The sequence below is a fragment of the Ambystoma mexicanum genome, chromosome 3p (genome assembly GCF_040938575.1).
Source record: "Ambystoma mexicanum isolate Mex_15411 chromosome 3p, UKY_AmexF1_1, whole genome shotgun sequence".
Classification (NCBI taxonomy): Eukaryota; Metazoa; Chordata; class Amphibia; order Caudata; family Ambystomatidae; genus Ambystoma; species Ambystoma mexicanum.
The window spans coordinates 1,043,341,684-1,043,356,579 of NC_090925.1; the positions used below are offsets into that span (position 1 = coordinate 1,043,341,684).

Genomic DNA, 14,896 nt, shown 5'->3' on the forward strand with positions numbered 1-14,896 from the left:
CTGCAGGGGGTGAAAGAGGTGACGCTGCTGGGGCAAAATGTCAACAGCTACCGAGACGCCTCCGAAATCCATTCCTACCCCTCCACAGCCACAGTCTTGAGTCGTGGCTTTGGCACACTCTACAAAGCCAAGAAAGGGGGACTGCGCTTTGCTGACCTCCTCGACAAGGTCTCCCAAGTGGATCCTGAAATGCGAATCCGGTTTACCTCCCCGCACCCCAAAGATTTCCCAGATGAGGTGGGTAAGCATGCAAGACAGAAAGTGTGTGTTAAACTGGGGTGTTGAAACCATCCCATTCCATTTAAAAAAGGAATCATCTGGGTATGTTTATCCCATACGAATGCAGTACCAGTGGCAGGGATAAATATACGGCACAGTGCACCAAAAAAAACTTTAACCCTTTATCATTGGTTGGCAAGTTGAAGTGGGAATGGTGATCTGACACTGATCTTTCTGCTTCATGTACTGTGTTTAGTAACGGTTTGAAAATGCATGTTGCCTTACCATTTTTAGTTTTGGCAGTTAGGTGACGCTAAAAGTGTCCTTTGTGCTTAAACTATTGGCATACTATTTGAAAATAGCATGGAGATGGCATACAAGGAGGGACACACAGCCTGCAGTGTTTGGCTTGCTATCCACCCCTTCCGTCAACAGAGGCTTTGCTTCAGCCAATGCTCATTACCTTCCCCTCCCGCCAACATCGCTGGAAACCCCTTTACCCTGTGGTCAATCATTGCAAGCTCTCTGCATTCCCTGTGAGGGGTGTAACTGATTGACACCAGAGAAAAAAGGGAAAATGCCAGTTAGACTTCACTGAAGTATATACACGATCATTGATTAAGGAAGCTTGGTGAATAAGGAAGCTTAGAGGAAACTCGCTGTCTTTTTTTTCTATTTCTTTTAGTACTGATGTAGTGTGCAATTGTACTCATTGTAAAATGATTTCCTAGCGATGTAGAGCATATTTAGGTAAACATGGTAAATGTACAGCGTGTCTTGAGTTGGTGGGCACAATCTCAAGACATGTGCCGTAAGCTCATCATCAGCACTAATAGAAATATTAAACGGACATCCGTTTAGACCACAGATTTCCAATTCTGTAGTGTGCATGTTTACATCGGGACAGACTTTTTTTTCTTATATTTCTATTGGTAACATGATATTAGAGAACATTATCCAGTCATAATAAGTGTTTGGCCACTTAGTGCCCTGGTTCGCTGAGAGAGAAGTGCCCTATGGTGTGAGAAGCCAACATTCAAAATGAGTCTTTGGTGTTATGACACGAAGATCGGGTGATAGGGGCACAGTAAAAATAATGAATAAAAGGGCAGATGCGGTCAGCCCACAGTTGCCACCAATCGACTGTGCTGGATCGTCCTTTGTTGTGTGTGGATCAACCATGCTGACACTCTAACAAATGGTGGCAAGCAGGTTCATACCCCATGCAATGGTGTAGTCATCACCAGCAATGGATGCTGAGGATTCTCACTGCCCACTTATATCCCAGGGGCGTTTGCATGATTATCAAGCATTTTTTTATCCTCAAAGATCAGCCCCATGATCCTATGCCTGGAGGAGTGCTCATGCTTCTGGGTGCTGCTGGGCATCATGGCACAGAAAGTGCTAATCCACACTACTAAGTGGGTATTCCAGTCCAGGTGTGTGCAGTATGTTGTATGATTATGAGGATGACTGTGAGGTGGCTTCGTTCTCACGTGGATGTACTACTACATTGAAGTACTAGACATGCTCACTGTGGTCCAGTCCCCCCTTCCAACATTCATATCACTGAATTTGATGTGAGTGGAGTCCCGTTATCCCTTAGTCCAATGTGGAAACTGTGGCTAAAGCACCTTGACATCTACCTCACCACCACAAAGGAAACCGATGATGCACCAAAAAGGTTGATGCTGTTGTTCGAGGCTGGTACCATAGTTATAAGCTGTTTAAAATTCTACTGTGTGCCGATGGGTCCTATAAAGCCACAACTAATGAATTAACTATGTATTTCAAGCCACTGGTAAATGTGGATTATGAATGATTCAAGTTCCTCCAACCCTAACAGGCTGCTCAAGAATCCCTAGGTGTGTGCCATGCATGCAAGACTACTCAGATCCGAAAGGAACCCTACACCAACAGTTGGCCTTACTGCCAACCTACAGGGTGCAACAGTATTTTCCAAAGCCGTTCTAAATGCAGGATACTATCTGGTCCCTGAAGGTTCTAGATACATTCAGCATTTTCATCAGATGTAGGACTATTTCTCTACAAGCCTTTACATTGTGGACCATCCTCCGCTGAAGAGGTATTTCAGCATAATAACAGAAGGGTGCTCTGGGATTGCAAGATATTCTGAATGTTTGCCGCAACATCATCTCATCTACTCCTCCTCAGTGAAGGAATATCTGGTTACACTGGCTATGGTGACTCAACAACTAGAGGAAAGTTGGTTAACCCCAATAAGTCTCAATGTGCCTTCTTTCAATCTCACATCCCATTTTATTATACATATTCAAGCTGCAGGCATCCCAGCTGACTCAAAGAAGGTCAGGAATGTACCAGTGGCCCTAGCCACCTCCAGGCTGTCTGAAATCAGAGGATTTCTGGGCATGGTGAATTTATCATGACTGTTTCCTTCCGGACTTAGTCCCTATGACTGAACATCTTTACAGGCTTAGACAAAGACTGCCTGTGGCTGTGGGGTGAGCTAGAGAAACTAGCTTGTAATGTCATGAATGCTGTTCTAACGGCAGACACCCCACTATCTTTTATTTTTTAATATCTGACCTGTGACCACTGAAATCATAGTGGATGCTAGTGTGTGTGTGGCTGAGGGGCTGCCCTAGTCCAGGTAGATGGACAATGGACACTGCTTCCCATAGCCTATGCTACTCTGCGCTAACAAAGAGCAACCTTATCCTCAGATCCAGAGGGAAGCGCTGGCTCGTGCCTGGGGGTGCAAGCGCTTGCACCTGTGTATTTTTCACCGCCCAGTCACAGTGATCACATCCACTGGTACCAATTGAGTGGCACAGCCACACGACCACCTGCCCCAAATGAATGCTGGTTGCGTCAACTACAATATTATGCAGTTACACTAAGGTTCAAATCTAGAGTAGATAACCCTGCTGACTTAGACAAGCCAACTGGGGCTATTGGTGTAGAGGAGACTCGGGTGGAAGACCTTGTAAATGTGGCCATGTAAGCAGATTTCCCAGTCTCCATGTAATTGGAAGACATTGGAGCTACTACGCTCGATTAGTGATTCCAAGCAAGGGTATGCAAGTTCAAGTTCATTCGGATTATAACAATCCATTAATCAACAAGTATAAAAACAACAATACAACCTGAAGTGTAAAACATGTCCATCAGATCGCACACGCAAAAAAGCACAACATTCGTAGAAAACAATCAATGCAAAACAGTGAATAAAAACATGATACTTTAAAATTCATGTCACTCTGAGCATAACCAACAGCATATAGCTCAGAGAGTTAGAAAAGCAAGCTCACTGGGGGGGGGAAAAGAAGAAATAAACAAGAGATGAGGGCTATATCTAAGTGCTTGGATCTACAAAACCAAGCACCTTTCAACATACTGGCAAGAACAAAAGTAGTTTGCACATCAGGAAGGGACAGCAGCCTAAGAAATGCTGGTCTCCAATGACGGAAACCAAATTCATTGAGGAAATTTAAAAGGATTCCTTTGTGGATATCATTATAGAGGGGGCAGAAGAGAACAACCTGTTCAAATGATTCCCACTCTCTACAAAAACCGAACCCATCCCCATTTTGCTCCCTCATCAACATAAAAGTAATTGACTTTAGGTGGAATCCATTTAGCTGGGCCTTGGTTAGCAAAAACCGATGAAAAGCATTAGGGATCTTAGCCAAATAATCAGCTGTCCCCCCTGCTGGTGAGAGCGAGAGGTAGCGCCTAACTGAGGCCTTACACGTATTCACATCCTCACTTATAGATGCCCGTAGTGTCCCAAATCTCTCGTTTATAAGCCTGATGGGCAAGCTAGAAATGGTCTCTGAATTCCTGAAACGATCGCCCAACCTCTGTAAACTCATAGTGTTTTTGATATAGAGTAGCCATTCAATGTTCTGATAGTTACACCAATGATGGAACATTCCTTAGCAGCAATCTTGTTAGTGACCTCTCTTCATTTGTCCACACAATCCGCAAGAACAAAATTGGCCGCAAGGAAAGCAAGTCCGTCAGGTGGTCCATACCCAGCTCCAAGTGCAGGATATGTGATGTTATTGAGGCGGATACCCCTAAGAGGCGTGCAACAGAATATTTCTAGAACTCTATAAAGACTTTGTGTTTGCACAGGCCCAGAGTTCACTGCAATATGCCCTTGCCGCCAGAGCTTTTTCCTGATACACCTCCAGAATATGCTCTACTGAATACTGCCCTGTATTCTTTGCAAATCTGAAGAGCCCTCCAATAACCTGATTCATCCTAGACCTCTGTGCTTCTACATTCGCTCTCCAAGTCAATCTATAATTGAACTGGATCCCCAAATAAGAAAATCTGTACAGTCCGGTAAACGGTTTTGTTGTGCCATCATGGGAACGCGACTGAGATGGCGTCCCTAAGAACTGCGGGCCGGTATCTTCTGGGACCCGACACCTGGGATCTCTCGCAACAGTTAGAGACCAGGGTTCTCCAACACCCCCCAGATACAAACCATCAGCACGTGGTGCAAGGTGGATGTGGTAATCACTGCGATATCATATGGAGAAGACGATCTAATCAGACGCAGCAAGTAACAAGTCCTGATGAAGATGACATACGCCAGAACGTCATCGAAACTGGTCCACCACTTTGATGGACGATACCCCTGAAGAAATATGTGATACGGGATACAACTGATATTACTGTAGTGGAGAACAGACTTTCCCCACCTCGTGTTAACCAATTAACCTTTTAAAGTATGATCTTTTGACAAGATCTTTTTAGATTGGTTGGGCTTTCCCACAACCCACCACCAGATCGACAATATATCGTTGACACACTTCCTGGAAGGTCAATAAAGAAATGCAGGGCCCAGGTGCCCTATGGAAATAGTTCCTTCTTGAAATGTTGACAGAATTAAAGTAGACACTGTTCAGCAACATGATTAACATCTGTTCACTCACCGAGAGACACATCAAGTGAAAAAACCTTGTAGATTTACGGTCAGCTCTTCCTTCCTTTCCCCTATTAGATGGGCGGTCCACCACCTTTTACCCAGGGACAGGCCCTCCACACAGGGCAAGGGTGTTCTTCTGCCTAGGGACTGGTAGTTTACACATTTATTGTTAAAAGAAATGAGCACTTAAGAAATGTCTTTTCCTCAAAGTGTTTTTGTGTGTTAAAACAGTCAACTTCACTAACGCTTAAGGCCACTCGTTACTCCAAATAAGAATCCCTGATTGTTTTTTGTGCAGTCCGGTAAACAGACATCATTCAGCAGTATGGGAGGGATCCTGTGAGGGCGGTTAGTAAAGCACATGACAAAGCATTTGCCAGCGTTTGCTGTGAGGACACGACTTGAAATATAGGTATTCCCAAGTGTCTGTAAGGATCTAGGCATCCGTGCAAGCCACACTGTGTCATCTGCATAGCTGTCGGGTATCGCCCCAACAAGTACTCCAGATGTTTACCTTTTCGTTCCGCATGGGAACGCTGGCAATTGCCCTGGCGCATTTCTCGAGGACAGCACCGGCGTCGGAGAACCACAACTCCCAGAAGCACCAGCCGTCGCTACCTTCTACTCTTGGTACGTCATCGCACCTCCAACATGACCTGGAAGCTGCAGGATTAAGCTTCCCTACGGTTGCTGGGCGACGCTCCCTAACTGTCACGTTTGCCCGGCAAGGTTGCTGAATTATGTTCTAAGTTTCTACTGTTTTTGTCCAGACCTCCTGGCTCTCTGAACTATTTGGCTTTTGTCCCTGGTCTTCCTTGTTGCTGTTTACCATTCTGCTGCTTTGACGCCCGTCTCCCTTTACCCCTGTATTGCCTACCCGGATTGTTCACCCTCTGCTTTGTTTACCAGACATTCTCTGGTCACGGCTGGTCCCTGATGAACCTACCTTCATGTTCCGTTCTCTGGGCACTACGACCGGACATTGTACCTTTTGTTTTCCCGGTGGCATATTTGCATCTGCCTTTCCGTTTTTGGACTGCTGAGGGATCATGCGGCGCGTCTGTTACAGCCACTGCGCACGCATTGTGTAATAACATGGATCTCCACAGGTAGGTTAAATATGTATTTATTCTTCAAACCCGAACGCCGTACATCATCTCTTCCCAGCTCCTTCCTTTCCAAAACCAACCGCCACCCCGAACGTGAACACATCAACATTCCACACTTTAGAACCTTTGACAAGGGCTCGCGGAAGCGCGAGCAACTACTACACATCTCCCCCTGTAAACCTCACAAAATGAAGATTCATTAAATATGAACATAAATAAGGAAATTGGAAAGTAAGGAAGAATCAGTAATATGCAGTAAGAGACATATATATATATATATATGGAATATTGCTAATTATTTACAGTCCAAGAATTAATCATCTGCAAATTCTAAAACAAAATCCTTGTACTTCGCTGGAATCTTCTTTATTCTGGTCGGGCGATTATTCACCTTGTTGGAGGCTTCAGCTAAGGCAGAATCCTCACACAGTCCCCTTCCGTCTGGAACCAAACCCGCATTATCTGATACAAACACTGAAGACTCCTCTGCAACCCTTGTTTCCACACCAGTCAAACCAAAAGCACCTTTATCAGAATCACACTCAGAATATTCATCCTCCCCCTTTGCACAATGTGCTCCCTCTAATGGCGCAATATCATCACTTCCCGAGGCAGACACTTCCATACTTCCGTGCCCCACCCGAGTAGCCTGCCCATGAACTGCCACAGCCCTATCACTCTGTAGGGGAACCACACTCTCAGACGCACATTCTGGACCAATTCCAACTGTATCACCACCTCCCTCACAACACTGGTCCTTAGTATCCGCCAGCTTTCCCTTAACAAGGACCACCCTCCTCAAACTCCATCTGGTACCATCTTGCAGTTTAACATATCCATGACCTACTTTGGTCACAACACATGGCTTCATAAATTTGGACAAACCCTTGGCTACAAATCTTGGATTTTTCACCACTACAAGATCACCAACTTGTACACGCAGGGGTTTCTTTTTTTTAAGCTGAGATTCCCAAAAACGGGATTGTTTAACACGCACCTTGTCAAGAACTTCCTGCATGTTGATGCAACTTTGTACACCACCCCTAAGAGCGGCCACCCTGAGTTTAGATCCTGGTTTTCTACCTCTCAATAATTCAAACGGAGACACCCCAGTAAATGATGAAGGGGTAACCCTATAAGCTTTTAGAGCCTCAGTCACAACACTGCACCACGGCAGACCATTTGCGAGGGCCAACTGAACCGCCCCTTTCACGAACCGGTTCATCCGCTCAACTAATCCATTGGCCTCTGGATTGTACAAAGCCACCCTATGGTGACGAATTCCTAGTTTGGAGAAGAACTCTTGCATGGCGACTGATACAAATTGGGGACCATTATCGGTGACTACTCCAGCAGGAACCCCCTCCCTGTCAAACACTGCTGACAAGAAGTCAATCACCTTTTCAGTGGTGACCGAGGACAAAGCCGTGGCCTCCACCCACCTAGATGTATAGTCAACTAACACTACAAAATATCTGAAACCTCCACCCAAAGTGTCCATGGGACCCATAATGTCTACGTCCACCTTTGACCACACGTCTTGCGGCACTTCCACAGGCTGTACGGGTTGGGGCGACGTTGTCCTACTTTTATCACTGACTGAACAAGCCACACAATCCTTAACTACTTTCTCAACCTCCTCATCCATCTTGGGCCACCAATACCCTTCTCTTAGCCTTCTTTTCGTCATAGATCTACCGATGTGCCCTTCATGAGCGAACTCCACCAACTTGGCCTTAAGAGATTCAGGTGGTATTAACCTGGTACCCCTGGCAATGCCCCACGGACCCTCAGACAGCTCAGACCATACTTGTCCGAACGACTTGTCCAATTCATCCATGCCAGCACCGGTAGCGAGAGCAACCTTGATGTTGTTCAACACAGGGTCCATTGCACACTCTCTACCCCATTCCTGCTCATTGACGGCCGGAAACACCTTGGCCACCAACACATATTCATCACTCGTCACAGCCTGTTTTGAGTTTTCCACACTTACATCATGGCGGGGAAAACGAGAGAGACCATCTGCAACCATATTTTTAGTGCCAGGTAAATACTCCACCTTAAAATTATACTCACTCATGTCTGCCATCCAGCGCATCATTCTAGAGGATGCCTGGAACAAACCCTTAGATGTCAAAACATGCACTAGGGGTTTATGATCGGTGCGTATAGTGTATTCTACTCCCCACAAGAATGTTCTAAAATGTTTGGATGCCCAGATAGCTGCCAAGGCCTCCCTCTCTATGACAGCATATCTACGTTCTGCCTCACTAAGAACCCTAGACGCAAAAGCAATGGGGCGGTACGATCCATCAAAACACTGTTCAAGAACCGCCCCTACACCATACTCACTAGCATCCACTGTCAAAACTGTCTTCCTAGATGGAGAAAAGGAAGCTAACGATGGAGCCTGGACCACTTGAGCCTTCAAGCCTTCAAATTCAAGTTGGCACGACTCTGACCACTCAAAACGTACGCCCTTTTTGAGCAACGCTCTCATGGCCACTGTCTTGTCGGAGTACGTGGGAATAAACCTACTATAATATTCAGCCAATCCCAAAAACGACCGTAATTGGTCTTTACTGGTGGGTGGAGATACTTCACATAACGCCTTCACCAATTCAGCCTTGGGATGTATCCCCTTGGCATCCAGCGTGTGTCCTAAATAAGTCACACTCTCCACCCCTATCTTACACTTACTCAATTTGACCGTCAGACCAAAATGCCCAAAACTCGTAGAATCCTCTCATTGTGTTCCTCACGTGACCTGCCCCACACCAAGATATCGTCCTGGAAATACTCCACACCATCCACTCCACAAAACAACTTTTGCATCACCCGCTGGAAAACAGCGGAGGCGGATGCCAAACCAAATGGCATACGCCGGAAACGGAAAGCTCCAAATGGCGTAATGAACGAAGTAAGAGGTCGTGATTCGATGTGTAAATCCACCTGGTGATAGGCAGAGGACAAATCTAAGGTGGAGAAACAAGATGCCCCTTCCACAAGTGAAAGCATTTCATGTATATTCGGTAAGGGATGCCTGTCTATCCAGATGCTTGAATTTAAATCTCTTAGATCAACACACATCCTCATACCACCATCGGATTTACGTGCCAATACAACCGGGGCTAACCACTCTGAAGATTCTACCTCCTCTATTACACCAGCTTCCATCAGCTTTTTAAGTTCTGTCTGGAGACCTTCACGTGCCATGATGGGTACACGCCTAACTCTGTGCACAACGGGAACAGCACTCCTCTTGAGCACAATCTTGTGTGAGAAACCTCGCAACTTGCCCAGGACGGAGGAGAAAACTGACGGAAATTTCTTTTGGAGAGTATCGGCTGTCAACGCACTCCCTTCATTCAAACCACCTTCTCTTCCCTTGCTCACACACAAAACAGGGACAGCTTTGCCAGGGCGAATCTCCATCTCCAGGGCAGCCTGCTCATCCCAGCCAATAACCGGATCACCCTTACAAGCTACATACAGTTTTCCTCTGGTTTTCCGGCCATGAAATTCAATATCAACCCACTCATATCCCAATACTTTAATCGGAACACGGCCATACGCACAAGGATTAATATCAGACGGATTCAGACTAGACACCTCCTTATGGAACTTAGATTTGTACATCTCAGGGGAAATCATAGTGTAAGGAGAACCTGTGTCAACCAACACACTGAGGGGAACTCCATTCACATTAAGGGTAGCCCACGCACTTTTTTTCGACGGTCCCACACTCAACAGCGCACCTTCTTTTGGAAGCACATCTGCCATAACAGAGGGACTAACATATCCTACAACCGTTACATTACTATCGTCTTCTTCAGGGGCCACCATCCGCACAACTTCCTTCTGTGGAATAGCCTTACACATGCGGGCAAAATGTCCTCTTCCCTTGCATTTTCTGCACACAACAGCAGAAGCAGGACACTCCCTAGCACCAGCAACATGACCCCTCCAACCACATTTCTTGCAGAAATCTCTGCTATTTGGCGTCACTCTTTGATCCTTGTCCCTGGCCCGATTTTCTTCATTCTTGCGTGGCTGAACCATGTGTACAATGTCCGCCTTTTCCGTCACTTCCTTGACGCTCTTCCTTGACTCCTCCAGGGCACGAGCTATTTCTATTACTTTCTCCAACGGAGGATCCTTCTCTGTCCATAACCTCTCCCTAACTTTTGAGTCACTAGTCCTCATCATGATCTGGTCACGAATGTATTCTTCTGCCATGCCCGTGAACTTACACGTAGAAATGAGGGTGCGCAGTGCCGTCACATACAAATCAATGTTCTCGCCAGGACCTTGTGCCCTTGAAAAGAAATGATACCTCTCAAGCACAATGTTAGCTCTTTTGCCAAAACGTGTCTCAAGCTTTTTAAGAGCAGTCTCAAATGCCAAAATCACTGCCTGCCCCCCTTCTCCATCTCCTTCTCCTGAAGACAAAGCCAAAACATCCTGGCCCGGAAGGTGCCTGAACACCCTCAAACCCTCCGTACCAAGGCAATTGAGTAGGGTCGCTTCCTTGTCATCATCAGACATTCTGGAACCACCTGACGCTCTGAGGTATACCTTGAAGGTGTCCACCCAAAGTTCCCATGCAATGGGGGGCTCCCCCGGATTGGGGAGGAAGGCTGGGGGAGGACGAGCATTGCTGTGCTGCATGGTCACTGGAACCGACATAGCCACTGACAGAGGTCAATGCTATGAAACAAGTGAAAATCTCTGCGCACTTCCGTGAATAATAAGGTGCTATAACGTACACCTTGTCCCACACGGCAGACTAGTAAGATGAAATACTCCACACCAAACCCTTTTTGCAGAAAATAAGTGTAATGGGTTGCACAATACTGTTACACAGGCAGGCTCTAGTCACTTCCCTCCTCTTGAAAAATTGTGGTAAACAGAAAGTGCAGTTCCTTTAATGTCCGCACACAAGGAGTTAACATCCTCTCCTTGCAGTTCAAGCAATGTAGACACACCCACCTATGAACAGGAAGCCTTCCGCTCTCTTCCTCATGTAGTGGGCGGAGCCGAACAGCAGGACATCCGTGTACAATCAGCGCCTTCCCAGCTATGAAGAGCGCCAGGCTGTGCCCCCTCCCAGGGTCCACCTCTCACCTGTACTGCTCTTCAGTCCCTTTATCCACTGCACGGCGTCAGCCGCACCCTCCCTCAAGCCGCGCTCGACCTCCTCCGGGAGCGCGGCTCGGCAGGATCTTCTACGTAGTGACAGCGGCCGCTCAGCCGTAAGCACGGCTGCACTCCTTGCCGTGCGCCGCGCTCGACCTCCTCCGGGAGCGCGGCTCGGCCGGCCGCTGAAAGCAAGGTAGCGCTGGCCCAGCTGACACTTATCACGCCGGGGGCCGCGCTCGACCACGTCCGGGAGCGCAGCCCGGAAAACCATGATGTATACGGCTGGCAAGGCGCGTGGGTCAGGTTTGAAGATCCTCGTCGCCAGTGTAATAACGTGGATCTCCACAGGTAGGTTAAATATGTATTTATTCTTCAAACCCGAACGCCGTACATCATCTCTTCCCAGCTCCTTCCTTTCCAAAACCAACCGCCACCCCGAACGTGAACACATCAACATTCCACACTTTAGAACCTTTGACAAGGGCTCGCGGAAGCGCGAGCAACTACTACACATTGCTAATCCTCCGCTTACCCACAACCTTTTTTCAGCACTTTCGCCATACTGATTCACATGCATCTGTCATCATCTTGCAATCACCCACCTGCAGCACTACTTTTTGACTTCATCACTTCAGATTTTCTTTTGGGTGCCTGCCACGCTTACCTACAGATCACTGGATTCGCCATTGCTCACAGCGGATTCACCTTCATTTACGGAATGAACTGAACTTTGTGACTTTCCCTCTTCCTACGGATTGTTGGACTTTTCATCACCATCCCTGGGAACTACACTGTTGATTGACAGGTCATCCTCTTTCCTCACACTTCCGCCTTCTGCCCCAACAATGAGGGACATCCACACCAGATGCCACTAGGGCTGGGACAAGGGAGTTTGCGTAAAGGTTAAGCAACATTGGAGCAAGAACGCCCCTTCCTGACTCCAATAGGATCACTCAGTGCACCACCCGCTTCGTAGCGAACCCCTTACACAAGTATCAGTGTGCAGTGGGCCACATAGACAGGAGAGTCAAAATGGATGGAGCTCCTAGGAAGAATCCGTTAGAGGTTTTGGCACTGATGAACCGTGCCCATGCCCGCTCTAAAGGCCAATTAAGTATCCGATAAAGGCTGTGATCCCTCATCCAATCTTCCAATCTTTGCCCCAAGAGTATGCAAGAGTATGCACTGCCAACTAGGATTTGTTAGCCCAATGTTCACACTGCGCACCGGCAGCTAAAGAGTAACTGCGAGCCCTATGGCGAGTCTGAGTAGTATTGTCTAATTTGAATCAGGCCTTTTGTTGAGAGACTCACAAATCATAATGCCAGAAACCCTTGTTGAGAAGGTGGTGTCGCTAGCACATGTAGGTGTGAGAAACCGTAAGGTGTCTCCCTGACCGGACCCCGGGAATCTGTCATCCAGGTGGCCAGGACACGGCCATCGCTATTGGATCCAGTTCCTGGGGGTGGACCAGTGAGGGAGGATCACCTGGATGGGGGGTCCTGGGGGAGTGGAAGTGGGACACTGATGGGTGAGACACGGTATTCCCCTTCTTCCAACACCTTTTGCCCATCCTACCATGTAGGACATTCAGAAACACTGCCGCCCCCTGCCCTCCTTTACTGACACAAACACTTTGGCACGACACGCTAGACAACAGACTTACACCCGAGCTGTTTACCTAACATGTCCCACTACAAGGGTCAGGCAATTGACCAGAATCACACACCCCTGACGGCTCTTTCACTTCCAAACAGGGATAAAAGGTGGAGCACGAGAGCACAAGATGAGCAAGGTAAACCGTGCGACGAGACAGATAACCCAGCACAGCAATTTAAGAGAAGGAGAAAGACGGCGAGAACCAAAGGGGCGACAAGGAGAGAACCAACCTTTTCCCTTTCCGACCCAGACTCGTGAAGCCTCCCTGAAAGAATCATAAGACCACGAACAATAGCTTACGTGTGCTGCAGCAGATGCCAAAGGTAAACAGAGCACGCTTACGCTAGTAAGCAGGACAGAGGGAGATGCCTGCTACTGTGGTATGATATATGATATGGCATTTGTAACGCGCCTATACACAAGTGTTTCAAGGCGCGACGAGGCAGGGAGGGGGGAACAAGGGGAAGACAGACAACGATCCTATTAGGCCAGGTGTCATTCAGATCGCGCAAGTGCAGGGGTAGGGGGAAGGGAGAAAGTGCAAGGGGAAGGGGAGGGAGGGAAGTGCAGTACAAGGTAAGTAGAATAAAATAAAATAAATAAGTAAGAGGGCCAGCTGGTGGCAAGTGCAAGGTAAGTGCAGACAAGTGTTGGGAAGGGGGGGCTGTAGGGATACAGAGACAGTCCCGCAGTGCAGGGGTTGCCAGGGAGGCAGTGCAAGTGGAGAGTGGCTCGGCCCAGGACCGGGGTCGGTGAGAGTGGCCCAGTTGCAGATTCAGTGCAGTTTCAGTGAAGAATTAGCAGGGGAGAGGGAGAGAGAAAGCAGAAGCAAAGAGGAAGGTTTTGAGGTGCTTCCGGAACCGGAGATGGTTCTCCTCAAGTTTCAGGGAGGCAGGAAGGCTGTTCCAGAGGGAAGCCCCTGCCGCAGAGAGAGATCTACTCCCAGCTTGTTGGTTCAAGAAGCGGCTGACCCTGAGGGAGTTGGAGACGGATGAGCGAAGGGCTCGGGAAGGAAGATATTTAGGAAGAGAGAGTTGAAGGTAGTTAGGCCCCAGGCCCCAGAAGGCCTTGTGGACAATGCAGAGGGTTTTGAACTTTATCCTCGCAGCCACTGGGAGCCAGTGTAGAGATTTCAGTCCTGGAGAGATATGGTCCCTGGGCTTGAGGCCAAGGACAAGTCTCGCAGTTCTGTTCTGGAAGAGTTGCAGAGGGCAGAGAGTGGAGGCAGGCAGATTAAGATAGAGGCTGTTACAGTAGTCCAGCTTAGAGAGAACCAGGGCTCGGGAGACAGTGAGCTTCTGGGGGAAGGAGAGGAAGGGAAGAATACCTCTGAGGAGGTGCAGCTGGTAGTGTGACTTCTTAGAGACGTCCGATATATGAGGAGAGAAGGAGAGTGTGGAGTCGAAGATAACCCCGAGGTTTTTTGCCTTGCAGGTAGGAGCGGGAAGAGGGCCAAGAGAGGCTGGCCAGAGAGCTGCAGGGAAGGAGGGGGTGGGTGTGCCGATGAGTAGAATCTCAGTCTTACTGGCATTAAGGCAAGGTCATTGGCGGCACACCATTCCTGGATAGCAGACAGACAGTCAGAGATGAGGGAAGGAGAGGAGGAGGCCGAGGGTAGCCTGAAAATGAGCTGGGTATCGTCGGCATAGCACTGAAAGTTGGGGCAGAGAGCGGCGATGCGGTGGGCAAGGAGTGCCAGATATTGGTTGAACAGCCAGGGGGAGAGATTTGATCCCTGGGGGACACCACAGGTGGAGAAAAAGAGAGGACGGACCCCAGTTGGACCTGGGAGGGTCGATTGGAGAGGAAAGAGGTCAGCCACGCCAGAGCCTGACCAGTG

General features: G+C 48.0%; 1 protein-coding gene across 3 annotated transcripts in view; it reads left to right on the forward strand.

Moving 5' to 3' along the window:
- Positions 1-14,896, forward strand: part of CDK5RAP1 (CDK5 regulatory subunit associated protein 1) — a 741,070-nt gene that overhangs the window by 309,062 nt on the left and 417,112 nt on the right. For 2 of the 3 annotated variants that reach the window (XM_069652401.1, XM_069652403.1), the window contains exon 8: positions 7-237. The exons of the other annotated variant lie outside the window; for it this stretch is intronic. In XM_069652401.1, coding sequence (XP_069508502.1) covers positions 7-237 — 231 coding nt within the window. The remainder of the gene's footprint in view (positions 1-6; positions 238-14,896) is intronic. 3 annotated transcript variants of the gene reach the window in all.